The sequence below is a fragment of the Macaca fascicularis genome, chromosome 11 (genome assembly GCF_037993035.2).
Source record: "Macaca fascicularis isolate 582-1 chromosome 11, T2T-MFA8v1.1".
NCBI classification, from domain to species: Eukaryota; Metazoa; Chordata; class Mammalia; order Primates; family Cercopithecidae; genus Macaca; species Macaca fascicularis.
Window position 1 is genome coordinate 130,328,085 of NC_088385.1, and position 16,487 is coordinate 130,344,571.

Here is a 16,487-nt window from a genome sequence, read left to right on the forward strand (position 1 = left end):
TTGTTTTGCTTGTTTTCAAGTGAGTAGGCTTTAGATCTCCTAGGGAAAATGAAGCTTGAGGTAAAAGTTAAGAGTCAGGAAGCATTGTTCATGTTCGCTCGGCAGAATGTGGACAACTTTACCTCTGGTGGATGATTTGGGTTGGAAGCAGAAGTGAGATTCCTCTCAGGTAACTGCTTGTTTTCCCTTTGTTTTTTATAATAAATATCCTTCAGTGACGGTAGCTTCATCTCATTACTAGTATTAGACTTAAAGATATGAAACAAAATTAAATGGTGTTATCAATAATGAAACAAATTAATGATATCAAAATAAGCACCATAAAAAGATTTTTGAAAGACTTTAAGCAAATTGAAAATGGAGACTGTCAGATTTGTAATACAAGCTTGGAAGTCATTATCTAGTATGATGAGTCTACCTCCAAATGGAAAGATGTTTGGATCTCCTAACTATTTAAGACACTAAGGGGATAATGTGAATGTTAATTATTTAGCAGCTTATGAATACTTCCAAATAATGAAATTCTTAGTAGTTCTCCCACTCAAAATAAGAACCAATTTTTTGAGTTTCTTTGACACAGCGTCTCACCCTGTTGCCCAGGCTGGAGTGCAGTGGTGTGATCACGGTTCACTGCAGCCTCAATCTCCCAGGCTAAGGTGATCTTCCTGCCTCAGCCTCCTAAGTTGCTGGGACTACACAAGTGCGCCACCACACCCAGCTAATTTTTGTATTTTTTTTGTAGAGACAGGGTCTTGCCATGTTGCCCAGGCTAGTCTCAAACTCCTGAGCTCAAGCAATTCTCCCACCTTAGCTTCCCAAAGTGCTGGGATTACAGGCATGGGCCACCACGCCTAGCCAACAACCAAGTTTTGAGGTAAGAAAATACTTCATAGGCTGGGCACGGTGGCTCATGCCTGTAAATCCCAGCACTTCAGAAGGCCAGGGCGGGCAATCACTTGAGGTGATCAGCCTAGCCAACATGGAGAAACCCCGTCTCTACTAAAAATACAAAATTAGCCAGGCAAGGTGGTGCATGACTGTAATCCCAGCTACAAGGGAGGCCGAGGCAGGAGAATTGCTTGAACCTGGAAGGTGGAGGGTGCAGCGAGCCAAGATCACGCCATTGCACTCCAGCCTGGGCAACAAGAGCGAAATTCGGTCTCAAAAAAAAGAAGGCCAGGTGTGGTGGCTCATGCCTGTAATCCCAGCACTTTGGGAGGCCAAGGTGGGCAGATCACAAGGTCAAGAGATCGAGACCATCCTGGCTAACACGGTGAAACCCCATCTCTACTAAAAATACAAAACATTAGCTGGGCGTGGTGGTGAGTGCCTGTAGTCCCAGCTACTTGGGAGGCTGAGGCAGGGGAGTGGCGTGAACCTGGGAGGCGGAGCTTGCAGTAAGCCGAGATCACGCCACTGCACTCCAGCCTGGGCGACAAAGAGAGATTCCGTCTCAAAAAAAAAAAAAAAAGAAAAAAAGAAAAGAAAATACTTCATAATGAATAACAGAAGGATGAGAAAACTTTTGGCCAAATTAATTTCATATGCCTGAAGTAAAATGCACCAAGAGGTGGAGTTCCTTATCTATGTAGTCACAAGCATGTTTGTTTAAAGAGTTGGCCAACCAAAACTAGGTGTCACAAAGTGACCCAATGAAAATAAGTCCCCCCCATCACTTCTCAGCCTTTTGGCTAAGATCAAGTGAAAATAAGTCCCTTTATTCATTAGTAAAATAAGAAGATATGACCCTAGGCTAGACACGGTGGCTCATGCCTGTAATCCCAGCACTTTGGGAGGCTGAGGCAGGCAGATCGCCTGAGGTCGGGAGTTCGAGACCAGTCTGGCTGATATGGTGAAACCCTGTCTCTACTAAAAATACAAAAAATGGTTTGGAGTGGTGGCACAGGCCTGTAATCCCAGTGACACAGGAGACTGAAATGGGACGATCACTTGAACCCAGGAGGCAGAGGTTGCAGTGAGCCAGGATCATGCCACTGCACTCCTTCACTCTAGCCTGAATGACAGACCAAGACGCTATCTCAAAAAACAGAAGATAGGACCCTAATTTCGAAAAACTGAAATCAGGGCTTCACTACACTAAAAATGTTGCAGAGAGGTCTAGGCTCTAAACATTAAAACTTTGGGCTTAAATTATTTCAAGGTGGGACATATTATAGGGTGTGAGAGGAGAACCAATTAACCCTGGGCCTCAAATTTAAACTGTGAACATTGTCGCAAATGAGATTACAGATTCAACAATAGATACACTGAAAACACTGAAAGAATACATTAATCATGTAGCTTTAAATGTATGTCCCATTTCTAGACCCTACATAGGCTGCAGAGCACCACGAATATATATTTTTAAAACCTTATAACTACCTTGTGAGTGTGTGCATTAAAGGCATTAATTTGTTAAATCTAAACCTTTAAAATATACTGTGGTGGCTCACACCTGTAATCCCAGCACTTTGGGAGGCCAAGGCGGGTGGATCACTTGAGGTCAGAAGTTTGACACCAGCCTGGCAAATATGGTGAAACCCCATCTCTACTAAAAACACAAAAATTAGCCGGGCGTGGCGGCGCGTGCCTGTAATCCCGGCTACTTGGGAGGCTGAAGCAAGAGAATCGCTTGAACCCAGGAGGCAGAGGATGCAGTGAGCCGAGATCACACCACTGCATTCCAGCCTATGAAACAGAGCGAGACTCTGCCTCAAAAAAGTACCACAATTCCCATAATCCTGCTGTAGAATTCATTCCTTACATGCCAACAACCTAAAGAAGCCTTTTCAAGACCTGAAGCCTGTGAAAAGTAGCATTACTCTGGCTATGGCCACAGCCTGGTGGCCTGGGGGAATAGTTGGGGTTATTCTATTCAAAGCTCATGGGAATAGAAAAGTACTACTTTTCGGCCGGGCGCGGTGGCTCAAGCCTGTAATCCCAGCACTTTGGGAGGCCGAGACGGGCGGATCACAACGTCAGGAGATCGAGACCATCCTGCCTAACACGGTGAAACCCCGTCTCTACTAAAAAATACAAAAAACTAGCCGGGCGAGGTGGCGGGCGCCTGTAGTCCCAGCTACTCGGGAGGCTGAGGCAGGAGAACGGGCGTGAACCCGGGAGGCGGAGCTTGCAGTGAGCTGAGATCTGGCCACTGCACTCCAGCCTGGGCGACAGAGCGGGACTCCGTCTCAAAAAAAAAAAAAAAAAAAAAAAAAAAAGAAAAGTACTACTTTTCACCACTTTTATGTTCTTGTCACATTAACATCTCTAAAGTAGGGATGACTCTTGTAATTAATGGCATCTTATAATTGCTTTGGGCCAAGTTGTGGTTGTGATAGACTGTCATTCCCTGCTTATGAGCTCAAAATTGGCCAAATAGGTATCAGTAGCTTGGAAGACAAACCGACACACTACAATGAAGCTCCTGAGGACCAATATTTAAGAGAAGGGTGAATCAGACACGTTTAGCAACATATTCCACATGGGAGTCCAAAGCAGGCTAGTTCTACATGCTACTAAGCCAGGTAAAAAGCAGAAAGGCCTTTCCATTCTTTTTAAAGAAATGCAGAATCACTGATGCTCTTGTCCCAGCACTTTGGGAGGCTGAGGCAGGAGGATTGCTTGAGTCCAGGAGTTCAAGAGACCAGCCTGGGCAACATAGAGAGACTTTGCCTCTACTAAAAAAAAAAAAAAACAAAAAAATGAGCCAGGTGTGGTTACACGTGACTGTAGTATCAGCTACGCAGGAGACTGAGGCAAGAGGATCGCCTGAGCCCAGGAGGTTGAGTCTGCAGTGATTTATGATCAAGTTGCTATACTCCAGCCGGGCAACAGAGTGAGACCATGAAGAAAGAGAGAAAGAGAAGAGAAGAGATAACCCTCTGAGAAGGAAAGAATTTTAGCCACTTTTATTTCACTTATGTCTTCCTTTTTAAAGTATGCATAAGAGTTATATAATAAGCCAGGCACAGTGGCTCACACCTGTAATCCCGGCACTTTGGGAGGCTGACGCAGGTGAGTCACAAGGTCAGGAGATCGAGACCATCTTGGCCAACATGATGGAACCTTGTCTCTACTAAAAACAGAAAAAAATTAGCTGGGCATGGCAGCACATGCCTGTAGTCCCAGCTACTTAGGAGGCTAAGGCAGGAAAATCGCTTGAACCCAGGAGGTGGAGGTTGCAGTGACTCGAGATCACACCATTGCACTCCAGCCTGGCGACAGAGCAAGACTCCGTCTCAAAAAAAAAAAAAGGTATATAATAGGCCAGGGGCACAGTGACTCACAGCTGTAATCCCAGCCCTTTGGGAGACGAAGGCCGGGGAATCACTTGAGCCTAGGAGTTTGAGACCAGCCTAGGCAACACAGCAAAAATCCCATCTCTATTAAAAAAAAAAAAAAAAAAAAGTTACTGATACATAATAAAATCTATGTTTAAGTCTAAAGACTCTTTCCATAAGAACAAAATATAAATTCTAAAGTGGTTAAAAAAAAAAAAAAAAGCATTGTATCAGTCTAATTTATAAATGTTCCTTGGTAGAACATGAAATGGGAAATGTTGAAGCTGACAATACTGTACAGTCAATAAAATGCAGGATCCACTTACTGATATTCAAGATCAAGTTAACACTGTGAATGAAATGAACCCTGCAACTGCAAAGCCTACTAAGCCTGCCTTGCCCCCTACAATCTTACCTCCCTCATACTTCATTTCTCTGTGTTGACCTGTGTCTTTTTGTTCCTTTCATGCGGTATAGAACTGTCCTTTCAGACAGTTAGTTTCTGTCACTGAGACTCTGATGCGTACAAGTACATTGCCCCATCTGTCTCTCTGTACATGTCATACATTTTTATGTCTCTTGGTTAGTTTAATAGTATCTCTCCTTTTCCCCAGCTACTCCTTCATTACCTGATCAAAATACAGGAGGCCGGGTGCAGTAGCTCACGCCTGTAATCCCAGCACTTTGGGAGGCCAAGGTGGGCAGATCACCTGAGGTCAGGAGTTTTGAGAGCAGCCTGGCCAACATGGTGAAACCCCGTCTCTATACAAATACAAAACTCAGCTGGGCATAATGACAGGTGCCTGTAATCCCAGCTACTCAGGAGGTTGAGGCGGGAGAATCGCTTGAACCCGGGAGGCGGAGGTTGCAGTGAGCAGAGATCACACCACTACACTCCAGCCTGGGCGACAGAGCAAGACTCCATCTCAAAGAAAAAAAAAGAAAAACTACAAAGGTGAAATATGTACATATGAAATTTTTAATTCCACTTTTTTCTGTTGTTGTTTTTGCTGAGACGGAGTCTCGCTCTGTCACCCAGGCTAGAGTGCAGTGGCACCACCTTGGCTCACTGCAATCTCCACCTCCTGGGTTCAAGTGATTCTCCTGCCTCAGCCACCTGAGTAGCTGGGATTACAAGTACATGCCACCATGTCCAGCTAATTTTTGTATTTTTAGTAGAGATGAGGTTTCACCATGTTGACCAGGCTGGTCTTGAACTCCCAACCTCAGGTGATCCGCCCGCCTTGGCTTACCAAAGTGCTGGGATTACAGGTTTCAGTCATGGCACCAAGCCTTCAATTCCACTTTTAAGAAGCATTGCTAAGATTACATAAGGAAAAAATGACAGACTGAATTTGAAAACAAGTGAGTATGATTCTAAAGCCCATACTTTTTCCAGTATTTTAGAAGTTGAAAAATAAAATTTATACTTGAGTACTTGGCAACAATTATAAAACACAAACACACACAATTTTTTCTTTCTTTGAGATGGAGTTTTACTCTCGTTGTCCAAGCTGGAGTGCAATGGCACAATCTCAGTTCACTACAACCTCCGCCTCCCAGGTTCAAGTGATTCTCCTGCCTCAGCCTCCCAAGTAGCTGGGATTAACAGGCGCGCGCCACCACATCTGGCTAATTTTTTTGTATTTTTAGAACAAACAAGGTTTCACCATGTTAGCCAGGCTGGTCTTGAACTCCTGACCTCAGAAGATCCGCCCACCTCAGCCTCCCAAAGCGCTGGGATTAAGGCGTGAGCCACAGCGCCCAGCCCACAGGTTTTTAAATTACCTGGTTTGGTGACACATCTGTGGAAGACAATGATACGAACGTCTTCTCTAAAGTTTCAGGCAAAGAGTGGTGTGTATCCTTTTCCTCTAGTTTCCAGCAAGTCAATCCTGATATGCACAAATACACAGAATAGAAAAGAGTGAGGAAAAAACAAAAATGCTTTCTAGAATAACATTTCTATCTAAAGGAAATTAAATATGGGAAGAAACTAATTTTGAGTTAAAGTAATTTGAATCTTGATGGAATAAAAGTTATCTAAATTCTGTATTATGTAAGAGTCCTAACTGGATGCGAACGTTTAAAACTGAAATATAAAAAGTCAAGGTCAGGCACGATGGCTTAAGCCTGTAATCCCAGCACTTTGGGAGGCCGAGATGGGCGAATCACTAGGTCAGGAGATCGAGACCATCCTGGCTACCACAGTGAAACCCCATCTCTACTAAAATATACAAAAAACTAGCCAGGCGAGGTGGCGGGCGCTTATAGTCCCAGCTACTCGGGAGGCTGAGGCAGGAGAATGGCGTAAACCCCAGGAGGCGGAGCTTGCAGTGAGCTGAGATCCGGCCACTGCACTCCAGCCTGGGTGACAGAGCCAGACTCCATCTCAAAAAAAAAAAAAAAAAAGTCAAGATGAGCTGGTACAATTTAAAATATATATTTTTGGCCAGGCGCAGTAGCTCACACCTGTAATCCCAGCACTTTGGGAAGCTGAGGCAGGAGGATTACCTAACGTCAGGAGTTTGAGACCAGCCTGGCCAACATGGTGAAACCCCGTCTCTACTAAAAATCCAAAAATCAGCCAGGTGTGGTGGCACACACTGTAATCCCAGCTACTTGGGAGGCTGAGGCATGACAATCGCTTGAACCCAGGAGACAGAGGTTGTAATGAGCTGAGAAAGTGCCACTGTACTCCAGCCTGAGTGACAGAGTGAGACCCTGTCTCAAAAAAAAATTGGCCGGGCGCGGTGGCTCAAGCCTGTAATCCCAGCACTTTGGGAGGCCGAGACGGGCGGATCACGAGGTCAGGAGATCGAGACCATCCTGGCTAACATGGTGAAACCCCGTCTCTACTAAAAAATACAAAAAACTAGCCGGGCGAGGTGGCGGGCGCCTGTAGTCCCAGCTACTCGGGAGGGTGAGGCAGGAGAATGGCGTAAACACGGGAGGCGGAGCTTGCAGTGAGCTGAGATCTGGCCACTGCACCCCAGCCTGGGCGACAAAGCGAGACTCTGTCTCAACAAAAAAAAAAAAAAAAAAAAAAAATTAAAATAATAAAATATATTTTTTTATTTTTTATTTGAGAAAGGGTCTCACTCTGTCACCCAGGTTGGAGTGCAGTGGTGCCATCTCAGTCTACTGTGGTCTCTTTTTTCGAGACAGAGTCTCGATCTGTTGCCCAAGATGGAATGGAGTGATCTCGGCTTATTGCAACCTCCGCCTCCTGAGTTCAAGCGATTCTCCTGCCTCAGCCTCCTGAGCAGTTGGAATTACAGGTGTGCTGCTCCACCACAACCAGCTAATTTTTGGTTTGTTTTTTCTTTTTCTTTCTTTTTTTTTTTTTTTTTTTTTTTTTGAGACAGTCTCCCTCTGTTGCCCAGGCTGGAGTACAATGGTACGAGCTCGGCTCACTACAACCTCCGCCCTCCCAGGTTCAAGTGATTCTCCTGCCTCAACCTCCTGAGTAGCTGAGGTTACAGGCATGCACCACCATACCCAGCTAATTTTTGTATTTTTAGCAGAGACAAGGTTTTGCCATTTTGGCCAGACTGGTCTCAAACTCCTGACTCAAGTGATCTGCCCACCTAGGCCTCCCAAAGTGCTGGGATAACAGGTGTGAGCCACCATGCCCAGACTAATTTTTGTATTTTTAGTAGAGATGGGGCTTCACCATATTGGCCAGGCTGGTCTCGAACTCCTGATCTCAACTGATTCTCCTGCCTCGACCTCCCAAAGTGCTGGGATTATAGCCATGGGCCACTGCTCCCAGTCCAGCTCACTGGAGTCTCAACCTTCCAGGTTCAAGACATCCTCCTGCCTTAGCCCCACAAGAAGCTGGGACTACAGGCACACACCACCAAGCCCTGCTAAATTTTTTTGTACTTTTTTTTTTTTTTTTTTTTGAGACGGAGTCTCGCTCTGTCGCCCAGGCTGGAGTGCAGTGGCGCAATCTCGGCTCACTGCAAGCTCCGCCTCCCGGGTTCACGCCATTCTCCTGCCTCAGCCTCCCGAGTAGCTGGGACTACAGGCGCCCGCCCCTGCGCCCGGCTAATTTTTTCTATTTTTAGTAGAGACGGGGTTTCACCATGGTCTCGATCTCCTGACCTTGTGATCCGCCCACCTCGGCCTCCCAAAGTGCTGGGATTACAGGCGTGAGCCACCACACCCAGCCAATTTTTTTGTACTTTTAGTAGAGACAGGGTTTTGCCATGTTACCCAGGCTGGTCTCGAACTCCAGAGCTCAAGCAATCCACCCTCCTCGGCCTCCCAAAGTGCTAGGATTACAGTTGTGAGCTACCAGGTCCAACCTTAAAATATATTTTAAAATAGACAATTTCTTTCTTTTTTTTTTTTTTTTTTTTTTTTTTGAGACAGGGCCTCGATCTGTCTCCCAGGCTGGAGTACAGTGGTACAATCACAGCTCACTACAGCCCCAACCTACCGAGCTCAAACCATCATTCCCCTTCAGCCTCCCAAGTAGCTGGGACTATAAGCTCACACCACCACACCCAGCTAATTTTTGTATTTTGTGTACAGACGAAGTTTTGCTATGTTGCCCAGGCTGGTCTCAACCTCTTGGGGTCAAGTGATCTGCCCACTTTGGCTTCCCAAAGTGCTGGGATCACAGGTGTGAGCCACCACACCCAGCTGACAATTTCTTTGTGAGTAGTATAGACATATAGAATCAATGTAAATAATTCAGTAATTCAAATGTTTATTGACCACCTATAGTGCCAGGCTGGGGTGGCAGGAGGAGTGAGACAAGAAAAGTAAGTAAATCATGCAGTATATAGATGGTAAGCACTCTGATGAGATTTTAAAACAGGATAAAGGGGATATGTAGTGGGGGGTGGGGTAGGCAGGCACTAGTTTTGAATCAGGTGAACAGGGTTGGCTACTGAGAGGATAATTAAGAGGGCATCAGCCATTTTAGCCATGTATGAGGGAGCTCCCTCACACAGGGAGAAGAACATTTCAAGTATGGAAAACAGCCAATGCAAAAGTCCTAAAACATATCTGGGACATTTGAGCAGACAGTCTCCCTTCTCATCAAAGAAACAGACAGAGCACAGCCGGGCGCAGTGGCTCATGCCTGTAATCCCAGCACTCTGGGAGGCTGACACGGGCAGATTGCCTGAGGTCAGGAGTTCAAGACCAGCCTGACCACATGGACAAACTCCGTCTCTACTAAAAATACAAAATGAACTGGGTGTGGTGGTACGTGCCTGTAATCCCAGCTACTTGGGAGGCTAAAGGCTGAGGCAGGAGAATTGTTTGAACCCGGGAGGCAGAGGTTGCAGTGAGCCGGGATTACGCCATCGCACTCCAGCCCAGGCAACAAGAGCAAAACTCTGTCTCAAAAAAAAAAAAGAAAGAAAGAAAGGGACAGAGTACAATCGCTAACCTGCAATGGTTCAACTCATTTTTTTTTTTTTTTTACTTTATCATGGTGCAAAAGCAATATGCAGTCAGTAGAAACCATACTTTGAGTACCCGTATGACCATTCTGTTTTCACTCTCAGTATTCAATAAAGTATAAGAAATAGTCAATACTTTATTATAAAATACTTTGTGTTAGATAACTTTGCCCAACTGTAGGCTAATGTAAGCATTCTGAGCACATTTAATGTACACTAGGCTAAGTTATGATCTTTAATAAGCTAGGTGTACTAAATGCATTTTCACTTTTTTTTTTTCCTTGAGACAAGGTCTTGGTGTTGCCCAGGCTGGAGTGCAGTGGTGTGATCATGGCTCACTGCAGCCTTGACCTCCCAGACTCAAGCAATCTTCCCATCTCAGCTTTCCAAGTAGCTAGCACTACAGGTGTATCACCACCCCTGGCTAATGTTTTAACTCTTTTGTAGAGATGAGGTCTCAACTTGTTGCTCAAGCTGGTCTCAACCTCATGGCCTCAAGCAATCCTCACACCTTGGCCTCTCAAAGTGCTGGGATTACAGGCATGAGCCACTGTGCCCAGCCCATTTTCTTTTTTTTTTTTTTTTTTTTTTGAGACGGAGTCTCGCTCTGTCGCCCGGGCTGGAGTGCAGTGGCTGGATCTCAGCTCACTGCAAGCTCCGCCTCCGGGGTTTACACCATTCTCCTGCCTCAGCCTCCCAAGTAACTGGGATTACAGGCGCCCGCCATCTCGCCCGGCTAGTTTTTTGTATTTTTTAGTAGAGACGGGGTTTCACCGTGTTCGTCAGGATGGTCTCGATCTCCTGACCTCGTGATCCACCCGTCTCGGCCTCCCAAAGTGCTGGGATTACAGGCTTGAGCCACCGCGCCCGGCCTACCCAGCCCATTTTCAACTTATGATATTTTCAATTTATGGTGAGTTTATCAGGACATAACCCCACTGTAATTCAAGGAACAACTCAGTATAAAGTGAGGTCAAAGAGGTAACAGGGCTAGGTTGTTAGGCCCTGTGGGCCCCTGTAAGGACTCTGAACAACAGGGTTTGGAGCGGAGGAGTCACACGATGTGACTTAACTTTTCAGAGGATCACTTTTTCTACTATGTTGAGAACAGACTGAAGCGTGCAAGAGTGGAAGTGGGGAGGCTAGTTAAGAAGACAGCAGCAACCCAGGTGATAGATGAGAGGCCACTCTTAGGCTGGAAGCCGTGGAGGTGGTGAGAAGTGGTGGGATTCTAGAAAGTTTTGTAAGGCAAAGCTAATTCATCCTGATGAATTGGATGTGGGATATGGGGGGCGGGGAAAAAAGTCTGTATATAAAGCAATTAGATTGGAATAAGCTCACCATGGAGTGTAAAGGATGGCTCAGAGGGTTTGAATTTAATTCATTTTGAACTACCCAAAAAAGATTGATACTTTTTATAGCTGTTCAAAACAACTGCAAAAGTACTTCATTCTCTTTACAGATCTTGTAACATAAATTAAGACAAGAAAGGTGGTTGGGCGTGGTGGCTGAAGTCTGTAATCCCAGCACTTTGAGAAACTGAGGCAGGTGGATTGCTTGCACCCAGGAGTTCACAACCAGCTGAGGCAACACGGCGAAACCCTGTCTCTACAAAAAAATACAAAAAGTAGCTGGGATGGTGGTGCCGCCTGTTGTCCCAGCTATTCTTGGGAAGCTGAGGTGGGAGGATCACTTAAGCCCAGGAGGTTGAGGCTGCAGTGAGCTGTGATCACACCACTGCACCCCAGCCTGGGCAACAGAGTGAGACCCCGTCTCAAAAAACAAAACAAACAAAAGTAAGGCTGCTACCAGAGAACACCACAACACATAACATATTTACAAAACCATACTACTATACAGTATCATCCTATAAGGAGACATGTAGGCAAGTTGTTTTCTAAAAATAATGCTCTAAAAAACTAAGTACCTTCCTCTGAGTGTAGCTTAGGTTAAAAAAATAAAAATTTAAGTATCATACCTGTTCCTGAATCAGACATCCAAGCATTTGGAGTTTCATCTGGTTTACTGAGGTAAAAAGCACGAGGATGTGTAGCAGCAGCAAAATCAGACTACAAGAAAGAAAACCACTGGTTGACAGCTAAAAGTCATTAGGCACCATCTGCTGACCCAAGGAATGAGAGCCAGGCATCAAACCAAGCGTAGAGAAACCTTCAAAGGGTTCACAAAGAAGAAAGCCTGGGCCAGGTGCAGTAGTTCACGCCTGTAATCCCAGCACTTTGGGAGGCCGAGGCGGGTGGATCACGAGGTCAAAAGTTCGAAACCAGTCTGGTCAAGATGATGAAACCCCCATCTCTACTAAAAATACAAAAATTAGCTGGGCACAGTAGTGGGTGCCTATAAGCCCAGCTACTCTGGAGGCTGAGGCACAAGAATCACTTGAACCCGGGAGGCAGAGGTCGCAGTGAGCTGAGATTGGGCCACTGCACTCTAGCCTGGGCAACAGAGCAAGACTCTGTCACAAAAAAAGAAAAAAGCCTGGTTTCCCCATGGTTACAAGAATGCTAACTAATAGGAATTCACTGTCAAATATTTTTTTTTTTGCCTGTGTAATTTACAAAAGTTTATTTCAGTTCTCTGTGGAGCTAGAAGGAGAAAAATGGGGGCAGGCATTATTTCGTGAGTTCAGACCTAAAATGTATTTATAATTTGCCATTTACTTCCAAAACAAATTTGAGGTGCCTAGAATTAAAGTCATTTAGTATAAAAATTAATTTAAAAGCTCTAACAATTCATTTTTATCATTATAATTACAATAAATCAGATTAACTCTAAAAATCATAAATCAATAATATGAGCCTTAAGTAGTAGACTTCCTATTTTTTTTTTTTTTTTGAGACGGAGTCTCGCTTTGTCGCCCAGGCTGGAGTGCAGTGGCGCGCTCTCGGCTCACTGCAAGCTCCGCCTCCCGGGTTCACGCCATTCTCCTGCCTCAGCCTCCGAGTAGCTGGGACTACAGGCGCGCACCACCACACCCGGCTAATTTTTTGTATTTTTAGTAGAGACGGGTTTTCACCGTGTTAGCCAGGATGGTCTCAATCTCCTGACCTCGTGATCCGCCCGCCTCGGCCTCCCAAAGTGCTGGGATTACAGGCGGGAGCCACCGCGCCCGGCCTAGACTTCCTATATACAAACAATTGGTTACTAGTCCCTGCTTACTTATCAATCCTAGTAAAAATTCTGAGCAAATCAATCCTCACAACATCTCTGATACTGTCACAAGAAATGTTTCCAGAGACATGTGATGAGAATATTCCTATCGGAATTTATCTTATCAGGTCCTTCATCAAACTTTTAATTCCTGTAAAGAGTATGTAACCATCCATGACACTGCCAAAGTAAAATCACACTGAGATAACACTACCTACCAAGAAGGGGGATTAACACATCAGCCTTATAAGGCACCACTTATTTTCTTTCTCATCAAGGAAGAAATTCCACCTGTTTCAATTTGTCTCACTACTTGAGACCAAGAGAAGGCCGGGTGCGGTGGCTCACGCCTGTAATCCCAACACTTTGGGAGGCTGAGGTGGGCAGATCACAAGGTCAGCAGATCAAGACCATCCTGGCTAACAGGGTGAAACCCCGTCCCCACTAAAAATACAAAAAATTAGCCAGTCGTGATGGTGGGTGCCTGTAGTTCCAGCTACTTGGGAGGCTGAGGCAGGAGAATGGCATGAACCCGGGAGGTGGAACTTGCAGTGAGTCGAGATCACCCCACTGCACTCCAGCCTGGGTGACAGAGCGAGACTCCGTCAAAAAAAAAAAAAAAAACATCAAGAAGGTGACTGGAAAAGTAAAAGTCCAAGTCAAACAATCCCAAGCAAGATATTTTGTCCTCGTCTGGATTCTGAGATGCAAATTCAGTGCACTCGGCTGTTGCACACACACAGTGGGCTGGCAGGGGCTTACCTTACAGAGCCGCCTGCTGCACTCTTCCGGGGAAACAAGGCATCCATTGAAGAAAACAGGCCCAGCTTTTAATTAAAAGTAAAAGTAGGGTGCAGTGAAAAGCCCTTCTAAAAATAAACCCTCTTAGCCCAAGAAGCCGGCCTAAGCTTAGCACAAGGACCTTAATGAGTTTTAGTAACCATATTAGCCCATCTGAAAAACCACCACCGAAGCCCCTCAGCCTGTGAAATGGGAAAGTCGAGTCTGTCCAAGACAAAGGACCAAGGAAACAAAGAGCAACTCAAGCCCTGGAAAACCCTTCTGCTAAACAATATGCAATTTCAAAATTACTTCAAAGGTGCTATTTACCCAAAATAAACTACCATTGTATAAAAAGAAAATTGGATAAGAGAATCCGGATAACAAGCATTCTCTGGTTTAGACTGAAACTGAAACCAATGAGAGAAGAAAAATAACTAAAGAGGAAAGTTCTAACATTTTTTTTTTTTTGAGACCGAGTCTCGCTCTGTCGCCCAGGCTGGAGTGCAGTGGTGCGATCTCGGCTCACTGCAAGCTCCGCCTCCTGGGTTCACACCATTCTCCTGCCTCAGCCTCCCGAGCAGCTGGGATTACAGGCGCCCACCACACGCCCAGCTAATTTTTTGTATTTTTAGTAGAGACAGGGTTTCACCATGTTAGCCAGGATGGTCTCGATCTCCTGATCTCATGATCCACCCGCCTCGGCCTCCCAAAGTGCTGGGATTACAGGCATGAGCCACCGCACCTGGCCAGTTCTAACTTTTGTGAATCCAGAATCACCTAAGAAGTGCATTTCGGGGGTCGGGGGCGTCTCTGATTCAACAACTACCATGAGTTCAAAATCATTTAGGGTTCAGAAATATCAAAGAAACTTGATTTCCCCTAGTAATTTAATACTGAATATTTCAATTACCCAAAAAAAGGAAAACTAAAACTTGTCCAGGAGCTGATCAAAGAAAGACTCAGAGGGAATCACTGCCTCCTCACTGCCTCCACTTTCTGCCCTATGATCGCAAGAGGTAGAAGATGTGAACAGAAGAGTATTTCAAAGGCAGGGCCAGACCATGGGCAGCTGGTCTGATTCTCCACTGAATAAAGGAAAATTAGGCAGTGGCCTAATTAACCAGCGGCTCCTAGACTCTACCGCACATTAGCATCACCTGATTAAAGTCCCAAAACACAGGTTAGCACCTAGGCTTGGAAGCCAGGAGAAGTAGAGTTTTAAATCTCCTCAGGTGAGTCTAATGTGCAGCAAAGGCAGAACCATGGGGCTACATGGCATATACTGAGCTACAATCACAAAGCACAGCGAGAACATCGGTGAACCCACCGAGTACATAACCACAAGGCCAAAGTTTATCAGAAGCAGAAGTCTGCACAAGAAGACCTATAATCTTAGCAAAAACAGAAGAAAAGAAACTACTGTGTATGAAAACATTCTCCCTTTATACCAATCTATCCCAATGAGAAAAAGCAAAATTTACCCATCTCCAAATGTTTTTCTGCTATCATACCGAACAAGGATACACCATCCTTGATGGCACAGAGAGTCAACAGAATAGAACTACCAACACAGTTCTAAACTAAAGGGCTTTTCTGAAATAGACCTACCAATTCAGTACTAAATTACTTTTCTAAAACAGAACACAGTGCTAAATGGCTTTTCTAAAATAGAACTAACTGGTAGCTCATGCCTGTAATCCCAGCATTTGGGAGGCTGAGGCGGGTGGATCACCTGAGATCAGGAGTTCTAGACCAGCCTGGCCAACATGGTGAAACCCCGTCTTTACTAAAAATACAAAAAAATCAGTCGGGGGCCGGCGCGGTGGCTCACGCCTGTAATCCTAGCACTATGGGAGGCCGAGGCGGGAAAATCACAAGGTCAGGAGATCGAGACCACGGTGAAACCCTGTCTCTACTAAATATACAAAAAATTAGCAGGGCGCGGTGGCAGGCGCCTGTCGTCCCAGCTACTCGGGAGGCTGAGGCAGGAGAATGGCATGAACCCAGGAGGCGGAGCTTGCAGTGAGCCGAGATCGCGCCACTGCACTCCAGCCTGGGGGACAGAGCGAGACTCCGTCTCAAAAAAAAAAAATTAGTTGGGCATGGTGGCACCTGCCTGTAATCACAGCTACCCGGGAGGCTGAGGCAGGAGAATGGCGTGAACCCGGGAGGCAGAGCTTGCAGTGAGCCGAGATCACGCCACTGCACTCCAGCCTGGGGGACAGAGCAAGACTCCGTCTCAAAAAATAATAATAATAAAAAATAAAAAATTAAAATTAAAGTTTATTTTAAACAATTAAATGGGTTACTCTCTGGCTAAATGTAAACATTTGCAGTATAAAGAGAAATAGGACCTTTGCAAATGATTCATTTTCATAATATTTTATCCTTTATTAGCCTTGATTTCCAGCCTACTAAAGAAGAAACACTTACAGCAAATCATTATTTCTAATCCTCTGAAACACCAAAAGAAAGATGTATAAACGGGCTGGGCACAGTGGCTCATGCCTGTAATCCCTGCACTTTGGGAGGCCAAGGTGGGTGGATCACCTGAGGTCAGGAGTTCAAGACCAGCCTGGCCAACGTGGTGAAACCCCGTCTCTACTAAAAATACAAAACTTGGCCAGGCATGGTGGCTCACGCCTGTAATCCCAGGTACTCAGGGAGATGAGACAGGAGAATCGCTTCAACCGGGGAGGCGGAAGTTGAAGTTAGCCGAGATCACGCCATTGCACTCCAGCCTGGGCCACAAGAGTGAAACTCCATCTCAAAAAAAAAAAAAAATGTATAAATGAACAAATTAACAATATAAAAGAAAGGGCATGAGAAT

The 16,487-nt window shown here is 45.3% G+C and overlaps 1 protein-coding gene across 32 annotated transcripts in view; it reads right to left on the reverse strand.

Moving 5' to 3' along the window:
* The window catches only part of MPHOSPH9 (M-phase phosphoprotein 9), an 85,977-nt gene that overhangs the window by 53,140 nt on the left and 16,350 nt on the right, over nt 1-16,487 (reverse strand). For 21 of the 32 annotated variants that reach the window (XM_065525278.2, XM_045366712.3, XM_045366713.3 and 18 more), the window contains 3 exons: nt 11,685-11,775; nt 6,072-6,178; nt 123-248 (listed from right to left, as the gene is read on the reverse strand). In XM_065525278.2, coding sequence (XP_065381350.1) covers nt 123-248; nt 6,072-6,178; nt 11,685-11,775 — 324 coding nt within the window. The remainder of the gene's footprint in view (nt 1-122; nt 249-6,071; nt 6,179-11,684; nt 11,776-16,487) is intronic. The other 11 variants (XM_065525276.2, XM_074008255.1, XM_074008261.1 and 8 more) reach the window with 1 other exon arrangement.